At 42.0% G+C, this 24,475-nt stretch overlaps 1 protein-coding gene across 3 annotated transcripts; it reads right to left on the bottom strand.

Annotated features, from left to right (window-relative positions):
- Positions 1-175: 175 nt before the first annotated feature.
- Positions 176-24,362, bottom strand: LOC128873282 (solute carrier family 2, facilitated glucose transporter member 8-like). 3 transcript variants are annotated; one of them, XM_054116768.1, is made up of 7 exons: positions 24,154-24,362; positions 16,337-16,720; positions 6,915-7,104; positions 6,663-6,834; positions 6,297-6,569; positions 5,033-5,341; positions 176-2,828 (listed from the first exon to the last, which is right to left on the bottom strand). In XM_054116768.1, exons 2-7 carry the CDS (start codon positions 16,575-16,577, stop codon positions 2,406-2,408), a joined length of 1,608 nt encoding a protein of 535 aa, XP_053972743.1. In that variant the 5' UTR covers positions 16,578-16,720; positions 24,154-24,362; the 3' UTR covers positions 176-2,405. The 3 variants fall into 3 exon arrangements, with proteins under 3 accessions (XP_053972743.1, XP_053972727.1, XP_053972735.1); XM_054116752.1 differs by having other exon boundaries at positions 24,035-24,362; XM_054116760.1 differs by lacking the exon at positions 24,154-24,362 and adding an exon at positions 20,985-21,108.
- Positions 24,363-24,475: the final 113 nt, after the last annotated feature.

A 24,475-nucleotide genomic window follows, 5' to 3' on the forward strand; every position in this document is an offset into this window, starting at 1 on the left:
ATCTTTTTCGTGCACGTTTCGTCGAGACAAGCTCGATAATGTTCTCGCGCCGATTTTCTTTTATCTTAGGTCGCGCGTCGATTCGCGTAAACATACATTGTATCGTAATGTCATTCGAGGAGGTTAACCCCGAGCGATTGGTTCGAAAGGAAAGGATTCGTGGACACATTGCGCGTAATACTTCAACGTTATAATTTATTTAGCCGTAACAAGTGTGTAGAAAAGTTATTATCGTAATTACAGTATCCGACAGATGCGTAATATTATAATATGTACAATCGCAACGAACGACGAAAATCCAAGAGGAAACATGGAATATCATCGGCCAAAATTACACGGATAATTTCCGAACAAATTATTTCCCCCGATACCCTGATTATTTAACATTATCACACGCTCTCGTTTCTCTGTACAAATTTTGTCATTCTCTATTAAAATCATAAACTTACCATCCAGCGGATAATCGTGACTATTGATTTTATTTAGTTGTAAAACAGCTTCGCAGGCTGCGTAAAAAATATAATTCTATGAACGTTACGATTCCGCGAGCACTTTCGAACGGTCCAAGGTCGAATACACCGGAATCATTTCCTTTGCGCGTGCCTCGCGTTCGATTGTATCCGCGATTTACCCCAAAGATTTGTGCGGTCGCAAAATACGTTCCCTTCGATTAAACTACAAGTTGATCGATATGTCTTTTTCATTCCACTGGCATTAAATTAATTTTATAAAGTCGTTTGGCACACTCATTTTACTTGGCCACAAACACGCACGCACACACACGCTCGCACATTTCCTTTCTCTCTGTCTATGTTTAAAGGTATGTATAAATGCAAACAAAATACAAATGATATGTCGCGTTTGTAATCTATAGTCGTATAAAGTGTATAGCGGTAGCCAACAATTGGAGGAACGTTAATCGCGCGTTAGGCCTCGATACGATCGATTCGGATAATAAAATCATTCGCTCTGCATCGAGAGAAGATACAATCGTTGATACATCATCGAGCGATAAGTACAGAGTCCTTGTTGGATTTGCTTAAATAAACAGGACAACGAGCGATTCGTTAACTACTAACGATACTCCAATGAAAGTTACGCTACGAATGACATTATGCTTGATAATCAGTGTTAGTGTAACTCGTGACGATCTTCGCAAAACTTTGTTGCTCGGAAAACTGAAGAATCGTCGTAAAATCGACCCAAGTGTAGCACCGTTCCCGCTCGACCCCTTTTCGAATATCCTGTAAGTTACAATCGCCGTCCGTTCGAAGAGAAAAAACGTTATAAAATATAATTTCAAGGAATTACAGTATTCGACCATGGAAACACGCTTCTTCGCGCCCGATATCTTAGTCGTTCGAGTCTGAATTATGCATCACCTCCTAGACGAGAAGGACGCGAAGCGATTCCAGAGCTCGAGCAAGTAGCAAAAAAGCACTATTTTTGTAGTGTAACGTTCCGATTCCGTTGCCCGCTAAACGCGAAGAAACTTTAACGTGTAAATTCCACGGAGAAACACAGGATTCCAGGAATTCTCGAACAGTCGCGACAGCAACGAGTGGTTTTCGCTATCCTGATCTACATATTTCGTTTCCGTTAAAATCTTTTCGAATTATTCATAATCGCGTCGCGATCACTGAAATTCCCCGCGAGCGTTTACACGCGAAGGTGTCGAGCGATTACCTCGAAAAATTCCAACTGCGTCGTTTTCCTTTTCCCCCCTCTATCCAGAAGGCGTCTGCACTTCCTCTCCCGCATAAAGATCGATCGTATCTGCAGAATTCGCTCGTCCATTAGTTTACGCAAACAACACGACAGATTTCGTAATATCGCAGCGATCGAGCGATGTGAAACGTCCAACATCTCGAACAAAGTCGTTTCGTACAAACGCGAAACATGCACGATATAATATAGTTTGGCGTTAAATATTAAACGTTAGTTGAGAAGTGTAGGGCTGTGTAATTGAAACCTTACATATGTACGTACAAGACTATTGAACGGCTAAAACTTATCACGAAATAAATAGACGTAGAAAGAATTATTGCGTAGACACGAGGCGGAACGACGGCAGATCTAGCTCGTAAAATAGTCGTTCTACGCGTGTATAACTTGCACGTACATACGTTGCCAGCGATCGAGCGATGCTTTCTCGAATCCGCCGCGTTCCATCCTCCATCTTTTCCATAACGATAACGGTATTTCTCGGCATCTAGCGTAGATTTTCTTAGGCCTAAAAGGTAATAACACGTGAGCGTTGTCGACTCGATCCTAAACGTCCATTCGTCTCGAGTCCCGGGTACGAGATCGAGATCCGCGATCTTGGTATTTGGCAGTATAAAGACGCGTGAACTTGAAAAACATGAAACAAAATGTCGCACTGTGAATCATTCGTAATACCGCTTTCAATATTTTCCCGACATGTTGATTTCGAGATCCGAGGCTCTGACACCGTTCAATTCGTCCTGGATTTGCTTCAAGCTCTTGCCCTTCGTTTCGGGTAGCACGAACACCGTGAACAGCACGCTTATCAAGCAGAACACACTGAACACCCAGTAGAGCGTGTAGTTGCCGAACGCGTCTTGCAGGTTGCTGGAGAATTTGGTGATGAAGAAGGCGAGCAGCCAGCAAACGCATACAGTGACACCGGACGCTTTCGATTTCACGTTCGAGGCGAACATCTCGCCCATCACGGTCCATGGAAGAGGTCCCCAGCCCACGCTGTACGTCGAGATGAAGATCACCAGAGAGAGAATCGGAAGGAACGAAATGCTGGTCATGTCCGAATGCAGAGCATCGAATAGGTAGAAATAGATACCCAAGGCGCACTGAAACGATCAAACAACATTGCAGGACAGAGCTTAGACCTAGCATCGCCGACTATAAACGTTTCACGGGGAAGAATACATGCACGTGTACGTTCTTTTCGCGGGTGAAAAGTGTCGTATGTGTCCACGTTTTATTCGATCGAAATTCGGAAAGCTGATCAAGTTCCGGAGACTGACGCCAACGCCGCGGCCGACGAGTAACCGCGCGCAGCTAACGATCGCAAGCGTTCGGTACACGCGAATCGCCTACAATGTTTTACCGCAAAGATGACTCGGCTTATTTTTTGGTATCCTTATTTGCATTTGCCGAAGGACGTTACGCGACTGAACTAATCGCAAAATTTCAATATCGAACTTTGTTACCGTACACGTAGTAGCTCGCCAGAATGGAAATGTCCCATATCGCGGTGTTCAACTTTAACGATGGATTTAAACAAATCAAAGACATATGTATATAAGCGGGTGCCAGAATAAAAAATCCCCTTATAGAGTAAATGGTAAAATAGTTTCCGATGGTACGTTATTCGCTACTGGCAGCGATCTATGTATGTATAAGTACATTTAGGGGAATCATTTGTTTATTTATTCGGATCGATTACGCATAGGTATTAAATCGATCGGCCACGCGTCGAGTGAAAAAGAAAAAAAAGCATAATCCCGATCGAACGATGCGACGCGACGATCGATCGATGAATAACAAACTAGCACGAACGGCGCGTAACCGCATTCCAGGCATTCCGAGAAACAACATCTGATCGAGCACTGCTCGATAAATTCTTTTCTTCTTCCGTTTCGCGTCATTGTAAAATTCAAATAACAACAGACGCCACACGATCGTATTGCGCGTAACGAGACATTGACATTGATTATTATCGCAGATCGGTGCAACAATCCGCGACAGACAATTAAACGCGACCTCATCGTTCCATATGCGTGAAATCATTGTCGGCGCAACGTGAACGTGTACGCACGTCTCCGTTTACGGAAATTTTCATTCCATGACAATGCTACAATTTTGCTAGTCGGTCGAATAAAGGACAAGGAAAACAACGAGAGCTAATCAACGTACCGTTTACTAATTTCTAACGAAATAATCTAGACCATCCGAACACTTCGAAACCGATAGCAGGAAGAAAGGTAGGAAGGCGTCAGCGTCATTGGAGCACGCTTTACCAACTTTCTTTTCGTCTCCCTTCTCCGATAAACGCCTTGTTACGCGATTAGCGTTTTCTTTTTCTCTCTCTCTGTTTAATGTCAGTTTCGATGCATCTCACGGAGCGCCTAGATGTCCATATGTATATCTGCGGTTAGGACACGTGAAACGCGCGCACGAAGAAATCGAAGGAAGGTCGAGAGAGGAAACGACCTCGGAACATCCGTATACGAGTGTTGCGTCAGTGGAATGCACCGCGCCGCGCGTCGATGGATGCATCAGGAGTGCATCCACATTCGAGAGGTTACATAAATCGATTCGAATAGGTGCTGGAGGCCGCGATCGATTTGTTCCCGGTCATTTTGCAACAACCGCGAAACTTACGCGTTGGCCAGTGGATCAAGGCCACGCCAAGTAAATGCGCGTTCATCCACGATTCGTCGCGTTTCGAAACCCTCCCGCCGCGCTGCGCGACGCTCCGTCCCGCCATCGACCATTTTTATTTTCCTACCAACGGAACAAAATCACGGCCCAAACGAAATCCTGATCGACGAACGTCGAACGGCTCGATGGAACAAAACCGAGACCCGATGTTGCTAATATCATTTCAAGTAACAATGCCAAGCGTTTCCAGCTGTATTCTTCGCGAATTGTCGAGACAATAGAACCTGGCGTTATTAAGCGGCGCTTTCAAGCGTAAGATGACTATTTATGAAATCGTTATCGCAATGTCTCGCGGCCATTCTAAATAACTTCATCAGAATCCTACGGTACGGTTCGACTAACTCCCGTGAAACTCGCGAACCACAGTTTGAGAAGCACTGTTACAAACTCTCGATTTTAAAACTGCGGTTTTCGTTTATCTAAGTATCATACATTACCAAGCTCTTATACGTCAATTGTATAAAAAAGACGTCTACGTTCGTGTTGCGGTGCACGAATCGGTAATGAAACTTTCGAGCGAATACGGTCGATGCAACGACTCGCGTCCCGGAGCCTTGACTCGATAGCGGAAACAAGGATCGAGAAGGACAAGAAATTTTTCGCTTACCAGTGTTACGATCTCGCCGGTACCAGAGATGATCAGCAGCATTCTCCTTCCGAGCCTGTCGACGACTATTGGTGTAACGCAAGAGGCCACCACTTGAACGACCCCGACGATTATGGTGGCGACCGAGGTCTTTAGCAAAGTTCCCGCGCTTTCGAAGATGGCTTGCATGTAAAACAGGACCACGTTTATACCGCTAAGCTGCTGGAACGCAACGAGGAGGCACGTATAGATCAAAGCCTTGAAGTTTGCCTTCGAATTGAACAGGTCCGCGATGCTGGCCTTGTTTCTAAAAGCTTCCTCGATGGCCCCCTAAACGAAACAAAGCGACGTTGAGAAATATTATCACGATACAATCGTCGACACGTTAAGTATCTGTATGTCCTCGAGGAAATTTTTTCGATCGAACGATGATAACAATTACGTATTAGCATCGCGACCGTAATCAGGCTTCGATAGCGAAAGTTCGAGTGTCGCGTGACGCGTGACACTTGACACGAGGATCGCGAGGACGCGAGGACACGTGATGCATCAGGCGTTAGCGCGATTCGGTCGCGCGGAGAAGGCGTACGTCGAAGGATCACCGCTACCGTTGCCCGTCCAAACAACGGCCTTACCCTCGGCCTCGTACAACGAACGTGACCCGAACGCTGATACGATACCTCGGATCGTCCGAAACTTTGCGACCTATTTTAACCATTGTTGCAACTCAATTAAACACAACGCAATGAATGAAACGAATTGAAATGAAATGAAACAAAACAAACGCAATCTTCATTTGGCGTAACATGGGATGCTTTATAGATGGAATGGAAAGTTTGCGAAATGATCTTTGCCCAAATTTCTGAATTTATGGGGGGCACGCGACGGTTTATCGCAACTTTTTTTTTATTGCTCAACGTTTCGAACGTTGATAAGCCGCTATGGAAAAAGCCGAAACGATTAAACATATCATTCCGGACCAACGATCCTTGGGGCGTTCTTCGCTCTCGCTCCAACAAATTACGGAAACGATCTATACAATGTTATCGGGTGATATCGAGGAATGATCTCGTTTCGACGAGCTCGTTCAACCACGTTCGCACAACACCGATTGCTCTCGATAGCGTACGGTAGTCGACAAGTGTCTTACGATGATTAGCCAAAACACGGAGGCACGGAACCGCGAATCCTCCTCGGGAAACAAACGAATCGATAAAGTATCTTCGAGCAATCAAAGGATTATGTTTCATTCGAAATTTCATCTATATTCGATCCGTCAACGTACCTGCATCTCGGCAGCTTCCTTTTGAACGCTAGCCGCGGACTTGCCTCGCAGCCTGGCCAGCGCAGCGATGGCTTCCTCCCTCCGGCCGACTTTTAGTAGATAATACGGGGATTCCGGCATCGTTACGAAGCAGCCGAAGAACACTATCGGCAGAATCGCGCAGAGGATCCAGAACACCATGTAGGACACGAACGGGCCGATCGAGTACGAGTACAGGAAACCGATGGTGATGAACAATTGCAGGAAGGATCCCAGCGCTCCTCTGACCGACGTCTGGTCGTGCGAGAAATTCGATCGAACGTTAGTTACCGACCCTTACTCATCGCGAGCTTTCAGAAATGCGATAGGAGAAGAAATGGTCTTTACCTCGGCGATTTCACCGCAGTACATGGGAACGACCGTGAAAGCGAACGCCATGGCGAAACCGAGAATCAGTCGAGCCACGTACAACTGGATCACTACCTTGGCTGAGGCTATCAAGATCCAACCGATCAGAAACGGTACCACGGCACCCAGCAACGTTCGTTTTCTACCCCACCTAAGGCAAATGCCGAGAAATCCTTGTTAACGATCGACGCTGAATTTTTAAAAAAATTTACAGAGCAATCGCAACGGTACCTTTCCGACATAAATGCGGCAGCGAAACAGCCTACCACCGCTCCCAAGGCTATCAGAGACCCGATCCAAGAGCTTTCATCGCCAGTGATCTTTCTGCCAAGGGGGTTGTCCTTCACGCTATTCTGCAGATTTGGCAGCACAGGACTCGTCCATCCTATCATAGCCCCGGCTGACACGGTGCACAGGTTTGCTGAAATTCGAACATATATATATATATCTTACGTTTCGTTTACTCGCCGAGGAGAAACGGGACCGGACGCTTTCGATACGTTTAGACCGATCGCACACGGGCGCAACAGATCACTTTCAAGCCACTCTGAAACTAGTTGCATGCGACCGTGGATCTTAGCTAAAACAAAGATATTGGAGTAGGTAAAATAAAGAGCGCAAACGGTTTGCAACACTAATTTCAAATCGGTTGTGCCCGTGTGCGTTCGACCTTAGAAACCAGGGTACACGGCCTGTCGAAAACAACTCCGATCTCAACGTCTAGTCTTCGAATTGAACGAATAACGCGTGAAACGAGACAACGGCTATCGTCGATCGGAATTGCAAATTTTCCGCGGGCTTGGTCGTTGCACGCCGCAACAGACACTCGTACGGTGTACGCGAATTAGATCGATCGGAGCTTTCAATCGGTTGGAAGTTTGTCTTTTACACGAATTCAGATTTGTTTTTAAACATTCGCGTGATAGTATACTCGCTTCGCGGCACGATATCTAATTACGAAACACCGCGCATCGTACAATTATAAAACACGATGGACGAATAATTCAACGAATGGAACGTACCGCTGTCAATCATTTCTTAAACGATCGTAAGGCGCGAGAGATTATTTCCTCCCCGCGATACGACGAATAATTATAAAACATGTTCGCCAGTCGATGCGCAAACGATAACGATGCGCGACTTCACCACCGGATTCACCTGTTTTGCTCCTCCTTATCCGTCCAGCTCTTTTGTTTTTTCTTCGTTTAATTGACGCTGCGTCGCAAAACTCAAGAATTGCATTTTAATTGCTCAAAGGTGAAATAAAATTCCACTCATTGTACAAGAGTTAATTGTATACTACGGCTAGAAGGACGAGGATTAAGCGCGTCGAATAACCTGCCTTCCGTTGGCCCAGAGTCGATAAGCGATTCAACCGATAACTTTGCCCTATCGGTGATTAGAGTTCGTTGCCCTTCGGACTTCCTGTCTGAAAATCTATCAACGGAAATTCTGTTTCGGTCGTTCGATAAGCGAATCGAAATAAAAAAATCCTGGACTTATGCCATTCATACGCTATTGAATCTTTGCGGACCAACTAAGGATGGTTAGACGCGGATAAAGAGAGCGCCGTTCCATTCGCGGAAGCTCTAAATCGTGGGCATTTAACTTCCTCTTTAAAATGCCATTTACGAGGAGCATTGACGTAAAGTAGAGATAGCGCGTTTTCAGTATTCTCGGACGAAACGCGATCCAAGGTACCAGCCGAAGGCGTTTCCGCGTGTGAGACAGTTTTGCATGATTGCCAATTTCAGGCAAAAAGTCAAGGATATCGTTACGTCCGCTAATACGAAAATATGGAGAATAGAAGGACCTATACTTGAAACTTGGGCGATATGAGAATTACATTGCTCGAGCTCCAGACGACTGCGGTATGGTTTACTTCGAATAACGGATGACGAGTAGTTTGTACGAACGAACAATTAAATATTTTATATATTTTTGGTTCAAAGTCAAGCTCGGACCGCGAAGAGAGGCTCATCTCGAGGAAAATGTGCGAGTGTCAGACGTAAACGTGGAATAGATGGGTCCGCGTCACGTTGCATCTAACATGTAATGCCGGATTTACGTAATCTCGGCGAGATTGCTCTTATATCATTATATCGCGTGTGGCACGGGAACAAAAATAAAAATAATCGCGTGTGCTCGTTTTGCGACGAATCAGGCGCAACTTGGGCTACGAAAAAATTTCCAGCGTCGTACAATATCGACACCAACTATCAACAACTTATATTTAGTCGCGTTGCCATCCAATTCCACTGATTTTCAACGAACGCAATGTTCGCGCTTCCGAAAAGATTGCAAAGGTAAGCATTCTCAGTTCCAGAAGGACTTTTACCATCGATAGATCGATCTATCTAAATGAAAGGAATTAAATTGTTATGTGAAATAATGAACAACAATCCGTGTTATCGAAAGATTCGCATCCTCTAATAAAGCTTCACGAATTTAGAAAATGAAGGTAACGGTCGCCTAAACCGTACTTCTTTTAATTTCGTACCGAATCTGTTGGCTATCGTTAGAAACTTATCCGTTAATAAATCAAATCAAGTCAAATCGAACCAAATCGGATGATAAGGATTAAATCGATAATACTTTTCAAGTTGTCTCGATTGAATTATTCTCGATAAAAGGTTTAACATGTATCGATAGGTGTCACAAGGATTTAACTATAAATTCGAATATTAGATAGCGTACGAATTAGCATTAAATTATTATTATTAAATCTACGCGTGAAGTAAATACAAGATTATCGAAATTTTTAAGAGAAGACGGAAAATACGCGCCCTCCTAATAGCTGGAAAATATCCTTTACCGTTGGTTTGCTACATTTAATCGAGCGTTTCATTGTGCGCTATCGTTCCTCGTTTCCTTTTAACCTAATTTTTCGAACAAAATACAAGCGTATGTACGTACGACGACTTCTGTGTACACAATCGACAGTTGTTGCTGCGAATGTTTTGTCGCAACGCAATAAATCCAAGCGCACAGATATCGATTCCGGTATCGTATTTCTTACGAATGAATCGTACGTTCGTAAACCTTCAGTTTACGCACACTTCAGATTATAGTAAATACCCGCACGTTGTGCACTCGAACGAATTATCTTTTTTATTACCGATATCGCGATGCAATTCACGAATCATCTGCAAGTCGACATTCGGAATGGCGAGACGAAACAACAGAGAACGAAAAGGGGATGAATCCGATTTGTTTTCTCCGTTAAGAAATTGTGAGGCGTAGTTGGATTTTGGGTAAGAGGTTGAATGAAACGATACAAACGAGGAGGAATAGTTGATAGAAGCTATCGGAGGAGTCACTAGCGAAGATAGGAAATTTCCGCGTCGATAAGAATTTGTACGAACTCGAGATCGATTATGTCACACTGTTGTATGACATGTTTACCTCAAGTATCCAACAAGAACGTACATTGTGTCGTTTTTAACATGTTTAACAACATGACTCGCGAGAAGAACGGGACGAATTGTTGAAATGTTACTTCGGTTCTGCAGCTTGTATGTTTGCGTTCCAACGAAATACAACTGGTCGCAGATATGCAAAATAATTTCTTCTTGTCGTTGACCCGTTATCTCCGGTTAACGCGCTTCGCGTTTCCCACCGCGATTAAATCGTAATGGGTGTCTGCGGAAGAATCATCTTGGCACCGGTGCGGCGGTGAACGATTGAGCCAATGAAGACGAGCGAATCAAAATCCAACACACCCGGTTGCGTCGCATCGCATCGCGTCAAGTCGTTCGTTTTATGCGACAGGAAATAAAAAATGATTCTTTCGATATCTTCAACCTTAGAACGCAACGCGCTTCGTTTCGAAAAACATTAACGTCAATCTGCGGTTCGACGGACACCGTCGTTATTTCTATTTCCACATTGTTTGAAACGCTAAGGAAGTGAGAACGATGGAAGAAATAAAAAATGCGCGGATGCCGAGAAATCGCTATTTCAACTCCTCGAGCATAGCGAGGTTGATACGGTATAAGTCGACACTATAAATGTTTATTATTGTGGGTGTACAAATCCAAGCGTGGTATTGTAGAGATAATATCTTTTATTTCGGCTAGAATAATCAACGTTCAGAGACGTAATGTTTTACTATCTGTAAATCCTTAATTGGTCGGCCCGCTGTGTCTGACTATTAACTCGGATAACCGCGGATTTTACCGCGGTACGAAGATCTCGTGTTTGACAAAGGTCTGACGAAAATTTTCGTGAAACAGGCGGTTTCATCAAATGGATAGAATGTAAACAACAGATAGGAAATATTTCGAATCGTCAGTTTGTTCGGGAATTCTACGATATCGCGATTGTTGAAAAGCGTCATCGGTGGGCGGCTCGTCTCGTTTTATCAGAAGTCAATTAAAACGTAAACACGAATCTGCCAGATGGATCTAGCGGCATCGAATTCTTCTTCGATCGATCGACTACATTCGGATACGTTTTTATTCGTTTAACGTGAAACTTGTTTCCGTTTTAAAATTCAAATTGTAATTTTTATCTAACGAATAACGGATTAAATTGAACGCTGTTTGTTCTCCGCTCTGTTTCGAATTTAGTTTCCCTCGCGCTTGACACATGTAAATATTTTTGTTTTCACAGATTTGCTTAAACTGCTTATCGGACGAAAGACTCTCGACTGCAGTCAAGCACGACTTTTCTTCCAACGATTGTATTCTCGCTATTAATTGCCACGTTGCGAAAAATCCAAGTACCGATAATAGAATTAAAGAACCAACGACGGAGGTCAAACGTCAGAAATAACTAAAGATGCAACGAAAGGATGCTCCTAACAAATCGAGAATTAGATACAGAAGCATAAAACTCGACTAACATCGATCGAGCTATTTCGTTAACGTAACGGTACACGGCTACTTAATTGATCGAAGGGAATCGATCGAGTATATTACCGTTATAAAGAATCGATATCGCGAAGAAAAACCACTTCGGTGATTAAGCGTAATAAACTTTATCTATCAATCTCAACTTAACGTCACAATATTATGATGATAAACCGGATCGAAGACGATTACGACGAGAAGAAACTGGGGAAAAAATGGAACGATTTATCGCGTCGTCGGTCCCGATAAAATTCGTAAGATTACAGCAAAACAAAACCGTAAAGAGAAAATTGAAAAAAAGAGATTTCGACAATCGCCATAAAATCTTGTGAGAAAATTTAGGGTTTCGAGTTCGGGGACCAACCAGTTATGGTATCTGACAAGTTATGTTCTCGCGGTCCCAAGAAATCTGGAATATTTATATAAATGTCGCGTGAATTGCGCAAACGATGAAACGCGAATTGGAAACATTGTCGGCGATTGCGTTGCCCCGTTACGAAATTCTTTCGGTTACAATTTCGACACCTCCGAATGAAAAATATTTATTGACGTATGTACGTCGTACGTCGTGTTTGCGTTATCGCGATGAAAACGATTATCTGGTAGCTATTCAAGCATCCTTAGAAGACCACCGGTGATTTTTCTTCCTGAAACATTCGACTCTTAAAAGAAATATCCTAAAAGTATTCTGGTAAAATCCGAAAGTTTGACGATTTTAGGGAACATTCCATTGAACTCTGTATGATAAACATCGTAAAATTAAGGAAGGAAATGTAATTGCGATTAGATACGCAACAGAAGCGATTAGCTATTTAACGCTCTAAAGGTAACAACCGGTTATAACAGTGAATAGAATACTCGATGATGTAAAGCTTACATATCCTAACACACCCGAACGATTCCATCGATTACGTAAAGTTAACGAGATCACCGAAAACGTTACCGTAACTTGGCTGTTGTCATCGAATTAATCCACCCGGAAAGTTATCGATTTCGAAAAATAGTCAACGATTTGTCATAGATGTATATGCGTCGATTAGATTCGAGCGATAGCAAAGCAACAAAGAAAACACTGAAAGTCAATAAAACGAATTTCTTTCGTTTAATCCGGCCAGTGTATCATCCTTGTTCGCAATTATCAACGTTTATCGGTGCATTATTTTTAAATAGTTTCGATAAAAATGCTCAATTTTCCGCAGAAATCTCCGCTATATCACGGATAAGATAAATCCACGGTGAAACAAAAATCGCAGCTGGAATTACGATGCACGTGGCGTAATTCTGCAATCTGTGTTATTAAGAGGAGATTCTAGGAAAGAATTCGCTGAAAATGATCGACGAGCGAGGATCCGGGACGAGACGATACACCGTTACGAGATGTCAACAATGGTAAACATCGTAAAAGAACGATGTTCGGTACATTGTCATATTTCATTTATGAGATACTTCACGAACAACGATCCGTGTTATCGAAAGATTCGCATCCTCTAATAAAGCTTCACGAATTTAGAAAATGAAGGTAACGGTCGCCTAAACCGTACTTCTTTTAATTTCGTGCCGAATCTGTTGGCACTTGTACACGACTGTTTGATCGGATAAACAATGTTAATCGATAGCTATCTTGTATATATCTGCTACAATTGCTACCGTTTCATTATTGCTCTCGTAAATATTAACTCCGAATGTAAATTAACACGAGGCGATAATCGGGAAATTTAGCCTCCCGGAAACGGAATTGCAAATCGCGTCGAATTTCAAGATGTCGCGCAGTCGTAAAATCGCTTTAACGACCACTCCGTCTTCGTTCCAATGGCATAATTTAACGACTTGGTCAAAACGAAGGACGCGCGCGTCTAATTGTCAAGCCCCGTCGTTGTTAGAGTAATAACCACGTGGAACAATATTGTTTTCCCAAAGTGAGAGTTTGCACTTTGGTTCGAAAAATACCAAACGTACCTGCGCCGAGCAACGTGCATCGTAACGTGATAGGCGAACGATCGACTATCAAAAACATGAATGATCGACGGTTGGGAAACGTCAACGATCGAGGAACGTGCGGAGGACGAAATATTTACGCGCGAACAATAATCGCAAAGAGACCTACGCGTTCTCGAATGCGGTGAATATTAAACGATTCGCATCCGGTGTTGAACCGAATTGAATCTCGGCCGGCAAAGATCGCAATCGACTTCAATCACATCCTTATTAGTGTCGTAACTGAAGTGAGAAAAAAACGGGAGAACAATTTTTGTCTACAAAGTATACCTTGAACGCTCTCGAATCTGCAACGAAGGCTGCGAACGTCGATCTTAAAATACCCTTAAAATACCCTCAAAGGACCATATTATTCTGTTCAAATAGAATTTCACCGGAGAAAATTTACCTTAAGCGTCCCAAAATTCGCTAAAGTAATTTCGTATGCTACGTTAATGGAAGCGCCGACGGAATTTCCAGGCTAATATGTCTGCTCCTTAGAATATACTACGCGCCCAGTTTTTCCTATTTAGGTTATTATTATACAACGGCATCGGCATTTCGGTTACAACTCTCATTTCTTTCTCTTTTGCATCCTCTATCTAGTTTGTTCCATTTTTTTTTACCGTGTTTTATTTGAAAAATAATTTCCACAACGAAAGCCTAAAATAAGTAATGAAAATTCAATATTTCTCCGTGAAAATAAATATTGGAGATTCAACCAATTCAACAAAAAGGAACGTGCCTCTACTCGCGCGTGCATATTTCCCGAATTGACGCACGAATCGATATCACACGTTTAGTTTTCGGACTTTCTTCTGCGCGAGTTTGAGTCACTCCACCTTCGATTTTTGTGCTCTTTGCTGTCTTAACACGTTCACTGCCAGACTAATACTCTCGAAAATTTCTACTGTGATTAAATTTTGTTTACAGACTATTGGAAACTGTGTAATGAAACATTGATTATGGTGTTTAGTTTTGTAACTTCATTAAAGATCAAGTATTTTATTTCAATTCGTTATTTGTGACACTTAACTTTCGGAATTAATTTTCGTAGTTTTTCAGTGAAAATCATTGTCACCCATACATGGGTGACGTGGCGATCAACGTGTTAAAGAGCATGGAACAAAATACGAAACGTCGCTGAATAGCGACCTGAGACATTTTGGATAAACCGCGTTATTTTCGACCAACGAGGAACGCATGCGACGAATTTTTCTTCTTAACGCGCGTCTACGTTTCGACGACGTAAAAATTGAACTAAACTCGATCGTCGGCGTGCCTGTCGTACCGAGACAATGGCAAGTTCATCAAGTTCATTACACGCTCCACGTTGCATTTATAGATTCTCTCTATTTTTAGACCGAAACGCAGCATCGTGAATGCGACGACCGTCGAAACGTGACGAACAAAAATTAATTACCTCCTCGCACTTTAACAGTAACTAAAAATCATTCGCAATTCGAGGAACGAGTGTCATCGTAAACTCGACTTTTGTACTGGATCGACGTCCACGCGGAGACGAACTATCTTTACAAGCCTGTCTGTTACGCTAGTCATATAAATGTATATTTATTCGGGCGTGCATTAACCCCTCGTGCTCACACCTACGTTCGGTAAACGATATTGCTTCCTTTCGATACGAGTCGGCCTCTTTAGTCGCGAATCGAATGAAATTGCAACAAAATTTACAAATCTTTCTTAATCAATTTAAATTAAAATTCGTCCATATAGGAAATCACAAGTAATATAATTGTAATGTAACATTTCTGAAGACTGATATATAATACATAGAAAATTTGAAATGTTGATCGTATTACGTACAGGTTTATTACATCAATAAATAAAAGCCCGAGTAAGTAAAGCTCATCGTTACGGGTATTAAATAAGTCTCAATTGCCTTAATCGGGTGCTCCCCAATATCGTTTAATTGTTATCAACGCGACGCACGAGGTTAATTAATCGAGTTCTGTCCACTGGTTTGTGTCACGTTGACATTATACATTATAGATCACTAATTACTTCTAGTAAAATAATGGTCTAACGGGAAACGAAGAATCGTAAATATTCCATTGAAATGAATGCGATAAGCTAAAGATTATCTGAAAACGTCGCAAAGCCACTCGTAAAGATGCTCATCGGAGAGGTAATACTTGCCGCGTATACCTATCTAAAAGACAATCGAGATAAGTGATTTATATTTCAGCAAAGAAATACGAAATGCCAATTCTATATGTAAGCTCGTGATATTAAGACGAACAATGCAACGAATGGTTGAAAACAGTCTCTGTCACTTGTACCTCTGCGCGTGTATATGTGCGAACGTGAAATTATGTTATAATCGCATCTGTCGATAATCAACTAAAACTTTTCCAACGATAAATACAGCGAAGCGGTATCGCGATTATTGTGAGTACGTATTTCCAATATCTATTCTGATCGAAAAACAATTGAATCGATCGATCGATCGTTATCTCTCTATCATGACAGAAGTGTCCTAATTGCTTTCGCTACTTTAATGCAGCAAACCTCGTTTAGACGACAATCAGATAAGTTTTGAATAACATATAAAAATTTCGCTGGTTCGAATAAATTATCGCATATCCGGGCTATGGTAATATCACAGAAACACAGAAGCGGCGAATTTGCCAAGTACGAATACCGATCGACGCTAGCCGGAAAAAATGCCGGTAATGTTCGTTTTATCGAACGCAGGCGCGGGTCGAGCGAAAACTGCGTCGGTGGTCTAAATCAAGATCCAACCAACCCCCAGACCGCAGACTAGACGGCGACGGATGGGCAAAGGGGTTGCCTCGTGGCACTTACCTGCGGCAGCCGCGACGTATTGGAGTATCGTCGAGCCCTTCTCCGTCATGTCGGTGAGAAGGAACTTGCGGACACTGCTCGGGTCGTTGTATCTCGTTGAACCGTCACCGTTATCGTCCGATTGTCTCCGAGGGGTGGCTGAATCGTACGCCGCTGAAGAGGAACTCGCTGGTACAGGGCTGTAGGCATACTCTTTATACGAACGCCCCTCTATTTCCTCGCGTCCGTGGGTGGGGGCCATTTCTCCCTCTCTTTCTCTGTTGCTCGCTCGATAAACGGCTGACCTGTCTCTCCTCCTTCCTCCAGCGACCGGCTGATTAGCAGCTACTCTCGATCAACGTGCGCGAATTGTCCACGGAAAATTCAACCAACGTGTCCTCGGCCCTGCAACCAACCGGCAAACGATCGTATTAAAGTCGCCGATCGAATCATCGCCAGGGGGTTCAACCTGTTAACCAGCTTATCGGAACCCGAAAATCCTACCAAAAATTCGCGAATGAGTTGTTGTTACGTATTCCATCAAGTCGTGTAATATTGTTTTTTTTCAGTTAGGAATATATAACATAACATTTTCCAATGAAATATCGAATTGCTGGGGTTTTCGATTTTTCAACTACCGTAACACGCATTCTGCAGCGCGTAAGGGCGGTAACGCGCGTTCTTTCGACTGTTCTGCACCAGTCTGGAATGTTCTTCGCGGTCATGAGAAACGAGTTCGGGAACAAAGCTCTTTGAACGTGGTGCCCTTTGAATCCGAGTGACCGCACAAAAGAATTTCTGTATACGCGTGTTTTTACACGTTCGGGAGAGTCGGGCGACGATACGTATTTGAAAAAAGTGTCTTCGTAGGAATAGATTATCACGAGGAAGTCGTCGACGGTTATTAGGACAAGGTGTCGTTCGCTCAACGCGATATATTAGGTTGTCCAGAAAGTTCGTGCCAATTTCTAAGAAAAATTCAAAGGCGTATAATAAATATACATGAATTTATTGAATTACGTAGGTGCCATTTTGTTCCACAACTTTTCCATCTTTTAAGGGACGTATACATGTTATTTGCTTTCAATCATTTCGACATGGACTTTCCGGACAACCCAATATATTAAATACTTTAAATTCGTCTCAAGGAAATTTTTTATTTCAGAGGAAACGGAGGAATTTTCTCCGAATGTATATTCGTTCATGGAATTCAAAATCGTCGAGAAATTACTCGATATCATAATGAATTCATTTACCGCTATGTGGAACACCGATACCAATCGGAATAAATTTTCTCCGTGCGTAATCCTATTCCAGCATATCCAGGTGAAAAATCGTAACTGACGTAATTAGAAAATGTCACCCTAAAATTTACGAGGATCGTTCTGTGTTTGCGCGGGTTCGCCACGACTGCGTGCATATATTTCGTAAGACACGCCTAATCGATCGACGTTGATTGGTTCGAATGGCTAATTTATCGGAAATAATTAATCGAAGATAATTTCGTGAAAAAAAGAAAAGAAAAGAATAACGCTTGCAGAGAAACGAAACAATGGTACGTAAGGTGCTTCCACCTGTTTCTTATCGTGTCAAGTCGATAATGGATATCGACAGAGTGGTGCGTATTACGAAAGAAGAGAACTTAAAATAACAAATAGAGTAAAATTAGAACAAACGACAACGATGGTTTGCGGTGGGTTGCGGAACTGAAGCGAAGAAACGGAAGTGCAGGTGCACCGTAGATGCTTCTTATCCTCCTGTTTCCGAGGCACGCTATATATTCTATATTTTTTTATTTTCTATTTTTATCTTTCAGCTTTCATTGCGATTAAAAGTACAGGCGTATCGGTCCGAAAGGGTCGTGCGATGGAAGTTTAAATTAACGGGTCGCAACCGGTTGCCTGACAAACCATCCCTTTCGTTCTTCTAACCTCTGCATCCTGAACGAAAATCAATACTCATTGCGAGGTGCGTTGGACCGCAACGCATCTGCGACACTAATTCTATTATTTTAGATATCATATTTCATCCTTGTAAAATACAAAACAATAAACGTTGCGGTGATTTATATCTATAACCAAAAATTAGGCCGATCTAACGACTCGCTATTCGATAAGAATAGCGCAAATATCAGATATCGATGCACCTTTAACGAAACAGTGCAACAATCGGAAACGAGGAAAATTCTTATCTAAATAAAAAATTCAATTAACGAATAATGCGGAGACAGTTTCGCGTCGAAATGTTAACGAAACCAAATCCACCTGCAAAACGGAAATAGAAAATCCTACGGTACGTTGCGTTATTGCGATCGAATCCGTCGCCTAGATTCAAAAAATCGAAACGGAAGAAATCAATTGTCGATGAAATAATTGGCCTCTGGAATCTGGGAATTACCGAAGGCTACGTCGATGGGAATATACAATACGCGTAGGAGCCGCTACGCCGCCAGAAGTAGGAATTTTAAATGGAAATAAGTTTCCTTTTAGAACCCACCGTGTACATATTAAGCTCAAATACCTCGGGAGTGCCCCTTACCGTAGAGAGCGCGCGAAAGCGTTTAACGGTCAATGGATAGAATCACGTAGGTACCCGAAACAAGAATGACGAACGAAATCTTCTCGGCTAGACCTCTTTTCGATTCCACGAAGTGACGAAAGTGATTAAGGAAAGACGTGACTCGAAAGGGATTCCCAAATCGCTACAATCGAAATTCTGTCGGTACTCTCGAAAACTGGTTGACGTAAATTTGTCATCGTCGACGTCGTATTTATTTAGTATTACGCAACGTAACTTTATCTACGAGTGAACGTGTAAACACCTTTCGAAGAACTATGTACTTTCTTTTTTTAAATGTCTTGTTCATCTTTTTTTCCATTTTCAATCTGTTAACGAAGAGAAACTAAACGAAACGAAAAGATTCGAGTATATGTACATATAACGTTCTTACATCACGATAACGAAGAGAAAAAGAATGGAGAAAGTTGCTCTACTCCGAGGAATAACATTCAACGGAACTGGTACATTTCGTAGGGGACAGGTGTACATATGTATTCCTATTCAAATTCTTACCTGATACCACGCACGCGACGAAACTTGCGTCGGTGGAAATTTTTGAACGTCCCTACGATGCCCAATCGACTCATCGAACGTAACATGGGTAAAATTCGAAACAAATATCGTCGCGGGAAAAATCCGAGAAGGGTCTTCCTAATATCTCTGTCCAACTGATGTTCGAGGCTACCCTGTTCGCAGGTGATCGTTATCGGGAGTTGATAGAATTTTATCAGTCGATACGATGAAACGAATAACGGTCGAAAAGATGATTCCTGGCTGTAACGTTTAATCAAAAAATTGATCGTTGGTCCCGCGATAATTATTTGCGCGACACATCAATTCGATTAATTGTTTAATCGATTAATCGAACGTGTCGTTTCGAACAAGCAACGTTAATGTACTCGTTAAACTTTCGACACACTTCGGAAAGATTACGTTGGTCTCGTTCTTATATTCTGTAAACGTAACAATGGTACTCGATCGTGTATGGAAAAATCCATCGGACTATACATTCGGAAAACTACAGGAACAATGGAAGCGAGCAAGATAAACAAACTCATTAAAATCTTATGCCGAGTCGGTTAAGGAGTGTTTGTAATTACGGCAAAATTCGAGCTTCCTCTTCGTTTCGACTTAACGATCGTTTCGCCTATGATCATGCCTGCGGTTCAAATGTGTGCACGTTTTACAAATGAACGAACACACGAAACTGTTATCCGCACGAACGAAATTTGGCCAATCTTTGTTTTCGACGAACGTGTCAACGATATCGTTCGGTAATTCGTCTCGCGGTTATCGAGGAACTCGTTCGTAGGTTGAAAAGTAAATTAATCTCGAAACAAAGAGGGCAGGATCCAGCGTATCGGTAAAAATGTATAAAATTGTCGCGGTCGAAACGTTTACGGACGCGAGAAAAATTTTCAACGAACCAATGCCGATCACGGTGGAACAATTGAAAAAGTGAACGGCTTCACCTCTGTAACTACGTGATTCCACGACGGCCTTAATTAACAAGTAAGAAGCTACGAAAGTGATTAATAGCGGTACACAATTGTTCCCACGAAACGCGAACGTCAGCGATCAAAGTGAACGGAGATCATTCCGCTGACGCGACAGATCAGGAACGTCGATCCTGGTTGTTCATTTGGAAATCGTTACGTTAACGGAATCTACGCGGCTAGATAACAATAAGATACAGAACCACGGATGCATCGGGTTCACGATACCCCGTGCGCGATCCTAAACGTCCTCGGTGACAGATTTATCCTCGAGGCTGTCAACGTCGTTCCTTCTTACGTTTAATTCCAAGAAGGAAGGGAAAAGTATAGAAATTTTCGGAAACGATCGCTATCGTGGACACGTTATCGCGACGACATAAGTTTCCTCGTTACGAAGAAACCAATTCTCTGTCGAATCGAAAGTTCTTTCGGAGATCGATAAACTTTTACCTCTGCCGTTTCTCCCCACTTCCCCCGTGAAAAATTCAATCGTCACGATAATCGTTGATAGTAGCACCGTCATTTTCGATAATCTCGCAACGATTCAAATGACGCGAGAAAAACGAATAAAAAAATCGCGTAAGAGTAAGATTAAGAGTAAGAGTTCCACTTACCAGCAAGAAGCGCGCACTTTGTTAAAATGGTCTTTTCTCAAAGGAACACCTGTATTATAGGCCCTCGATAATTCGTTATATAACGGACACGAATTGTTCTTTGTTCGAATGTGTGCGTGACCGCGCCCCTCTCTTGGCATAATCATCCGTCGAGTATCTTCGTCTCGACGGTTGGCCCTCGATAAGGTAGCGATCGGAGCTCGTGATTCGAATGCTGATCGAGAACTAAATGGCAATTACAAGATGATGTGTTTCAAGTATATATAATTCGATTAACTTCCTACACTCGAAAAAGATTCGCGCTTTTAAAAGGTAGCTACGTAAGTGGAACTCTCGTATAGTATATGGATACGAGACTGCGCGAACCAAAAGCTTAATAATAAGTTACTATTACTATGATATACGAGTGTGATTCTTCGCGTTTGTGTTTCGAATTAATATGAACAGGATATTACCAGGGTACATAACAAATGAATATTCTATTCGATCTCAACGAATAAACAAACGGTTCCCACCCTTTTGATTCTCCTACGAAACGAGTGTTGTTACTAGACTGCGGATTTTTATGCATTTATAGAACATCCGAACGCGCAAGAAAATATAGAATGAACACAGTAGCCAATAATATAAAAAATATTGGAAGCGAAGTTCATATTATAATACTTGCAGAGTAAAATGAATTCCTATTTAGATTCAGTTCTTGTAGGTACGTTTACAAAGATTTTATTTTGTATAAAGATCCGCAGTCTAGTTATTGCGCACTCGTTGACGACGCAGAGAACGAAAAGGTATTCATTTTGCATAAATTTATGTATCACTTGGTATTAGTAAATCTGACAGATGGTGTCACAGAAGATATTTTTATAACCGTGTTATGGTATCTGTTCAACGGTACATGTTTCCCTACCGATAATTTTGTTTGAAATCGGTAAAGCGTTACATCGTAAACATAAATACAGTACCGCTTATAAATATTCGAACACTCTTGTTTGTCGAACAGACAACGAATGTTATACTTTTTTATATCACTTCTGTCTTCGTTGACAGAAGCGCTCATGCAAATTGGATTAAGATTTCGTTAAATTTGTTTTACGATACGAAAAAAGGAGGTTGATTCAGGTGTCACAGTTCCGATACCATGTGCGTGTTGTTAACTATCAAATCGTATCAATGATTACTTACACGCGATGTTTCATTAAGAACTCGTATTATCGTGCTCTAGCAAAGAACTACCCCAATCGTACCTCCGAAACGTTTCACTAGCTAAATCTTCTTTCGTTGAACGCGACAACACTTACAAATAATATTTTCACGTTCAACGATGTAAACGCTTCGGCATTCGATAGATCGCGATGCTCGCGCTTCTCTTTTCCAGGAAATAGAGGAAACCAGAATTACAAGTAAATACCTATAATTGCAACAATTGCGAACAATTTGATCGATTTTCGTAGCCTCGATTGTGCACGATTTTCGTGGTAAACCCTACATTAAAGGACAGATTTACACGCTGCATCATTTCTTCTGCACGATACGACGCACATTGAAACGCGATTAGCTAACCCGCCCATCGACTTAAAATTAGCAAGCTCGTGAGCGAAACAAATAGTATAAGTATATATCCACTTATCGACGCCGCGCCGCGTGCCGATGAAAGATGCGCGACGAAATTGTACCTAAAAACATACCGAATACGTCGCGTTGACTTATTTCGCGTAACTCGGTGTCGTTACGGGGTTTTAAGTGTAGTCGATGTACTCTTAAGTGTTAAGAGATCTGTCAAAATTCTGATTACACGACGGGAGTCCAAACACGCGCGATAAAATCGTCTGGCGATAATTTATAGATGTAAACAAATTTCGAATGATAGCTGTTGTTTCTCTCAGAATTTTCGATGCACTTTTCGATTTGTTTCAGCCTCTCTTTTTTTGTTAGCACCGCTAACGCGGAGACGCCTGCCTTTAAAAGATGAAACGTTTCGGCGTGTACGAATATAAACGCGGTATATGAAATTATGAATATGGATACGAATATGACATACGAAAAAGTCTGTCTCGTAAAACGTTTCGTCAAGAATTCTCAAGGTTCCTCAAGAATTCTTCGTGGCTTTGCGAAAATGTAAGTACTCGTCGAATCATCTCGTCGAGTTGAAATCCAATCAACCTTATCTAGCCTAACTTTTACGAGCGATCGTTTTTTTTTATTATCGCTTATCAGCTATCGAACAGTCGATTTTTCAATTGCAAGAATGTTTTCCTTATTTCTAACGTCGCGCGTCGGTCGCGTCGATTTGCTTTCATATATTTTCCGTATATTGTACTTCTACGGACACTTCTTGCCTCTCGATGGCTACATTTACGTTTCACGCCTTCGAATGTACGTACATCTGCATACCAAAGTAGTTTTCATTTGCATTGAAATATATCTTTTACTTTGTGCAGTTAGGCTAAATATACCGTGGATACAACTAGATGGACCGTACGTTGATTATTATAGTACCTTCGATGTCTACGTAACACGTAATTATATCAAACCGGTAATAGAAACGTTAGCTGTCTTGATATGTATCTATCTTTACGCGTAAAATTATGCGGATTTTGTCTAATTTTGTAAACATTCCACTTTACTTTCTTGAAATCGTTCAACATTCAGAATTCAGATCAGAATTTGCGATAGACAGAAGACAGAATTTTCCATCGGGAAATCGCGTTATCGATTTTAGTTCGTTAAGCTAAATTCGCAGAATCCGCTGGGCAAACATTCGTTGACTATCCGTCGAAACATTTTTCGATGACTTTCGCATCGAGGTATTTGCACTATATTTGTCACCTAATGGATCATTCGAATTCGCTTTTCATTCTTTTCGATAACAGAGAAAGATTTTTACTCGAAACTTTTTATCGATACACCGTTCAGCGATACCGATGGCTTTCGAAGAAAGGAACGAGCAACGATGCGGTACTTTCAGGGTAGAGACAATCGCGAAAGAGAACAGATCCAAGAGGTTTTACAATTAGAAGAGAGATCGCAATTGAGATCGATTACTCTTTTACCGTTATGCCCGTCGCTAAAACAATTGCACTTTATCGTATCTTGACTATGTGGAAACTGCCTAAAAGTCCTTTAAGAGGATCGGAGTTCCTCGACACGATTACTCCGTAACAAATATTACTTGAAAATTTTGACGATGGGACGTTCCGGATGCAGAAACGTAAATAACACACGAGATAAAACGGAAGAGTGGTGTTCCCGACGTTTACGGATCGTGGTCGCAAAGCAGACTAACTATTGAAAAACAGTGCCAGAAAGAAAGAGGTCGGAGTAGGTCGAACGGGGTAAAGGAGAGGAGATGTTTTCGTAATAAGAAAGGAAAAGAGAGGTATACCGCATTTGGTCGTTGACCACGACATGTTATTTAGCAAAAGTAAGAGAACCTTTGTACGTGTTCTGTACTTGGATATAAACAATCGTAAGGTCGTATACTGGAACGCGAA

The sequence above is a fragment of the Hylaeus volcanicus genome, chromosome 1 (assembly GCF_026283585.1).
Source record: "Hylaeus volcanicus isolate JK05 chromosome 1, UHH_iyHylVolc1.0_haploid, whole genome shotgun sequence".
Lineage (NCBI taxonomy): Eukaryota > Metazoa > Arthropoda > Insecta > Hymenoptera > Colletidae > Hylaeus > Hylaeus volcanicus.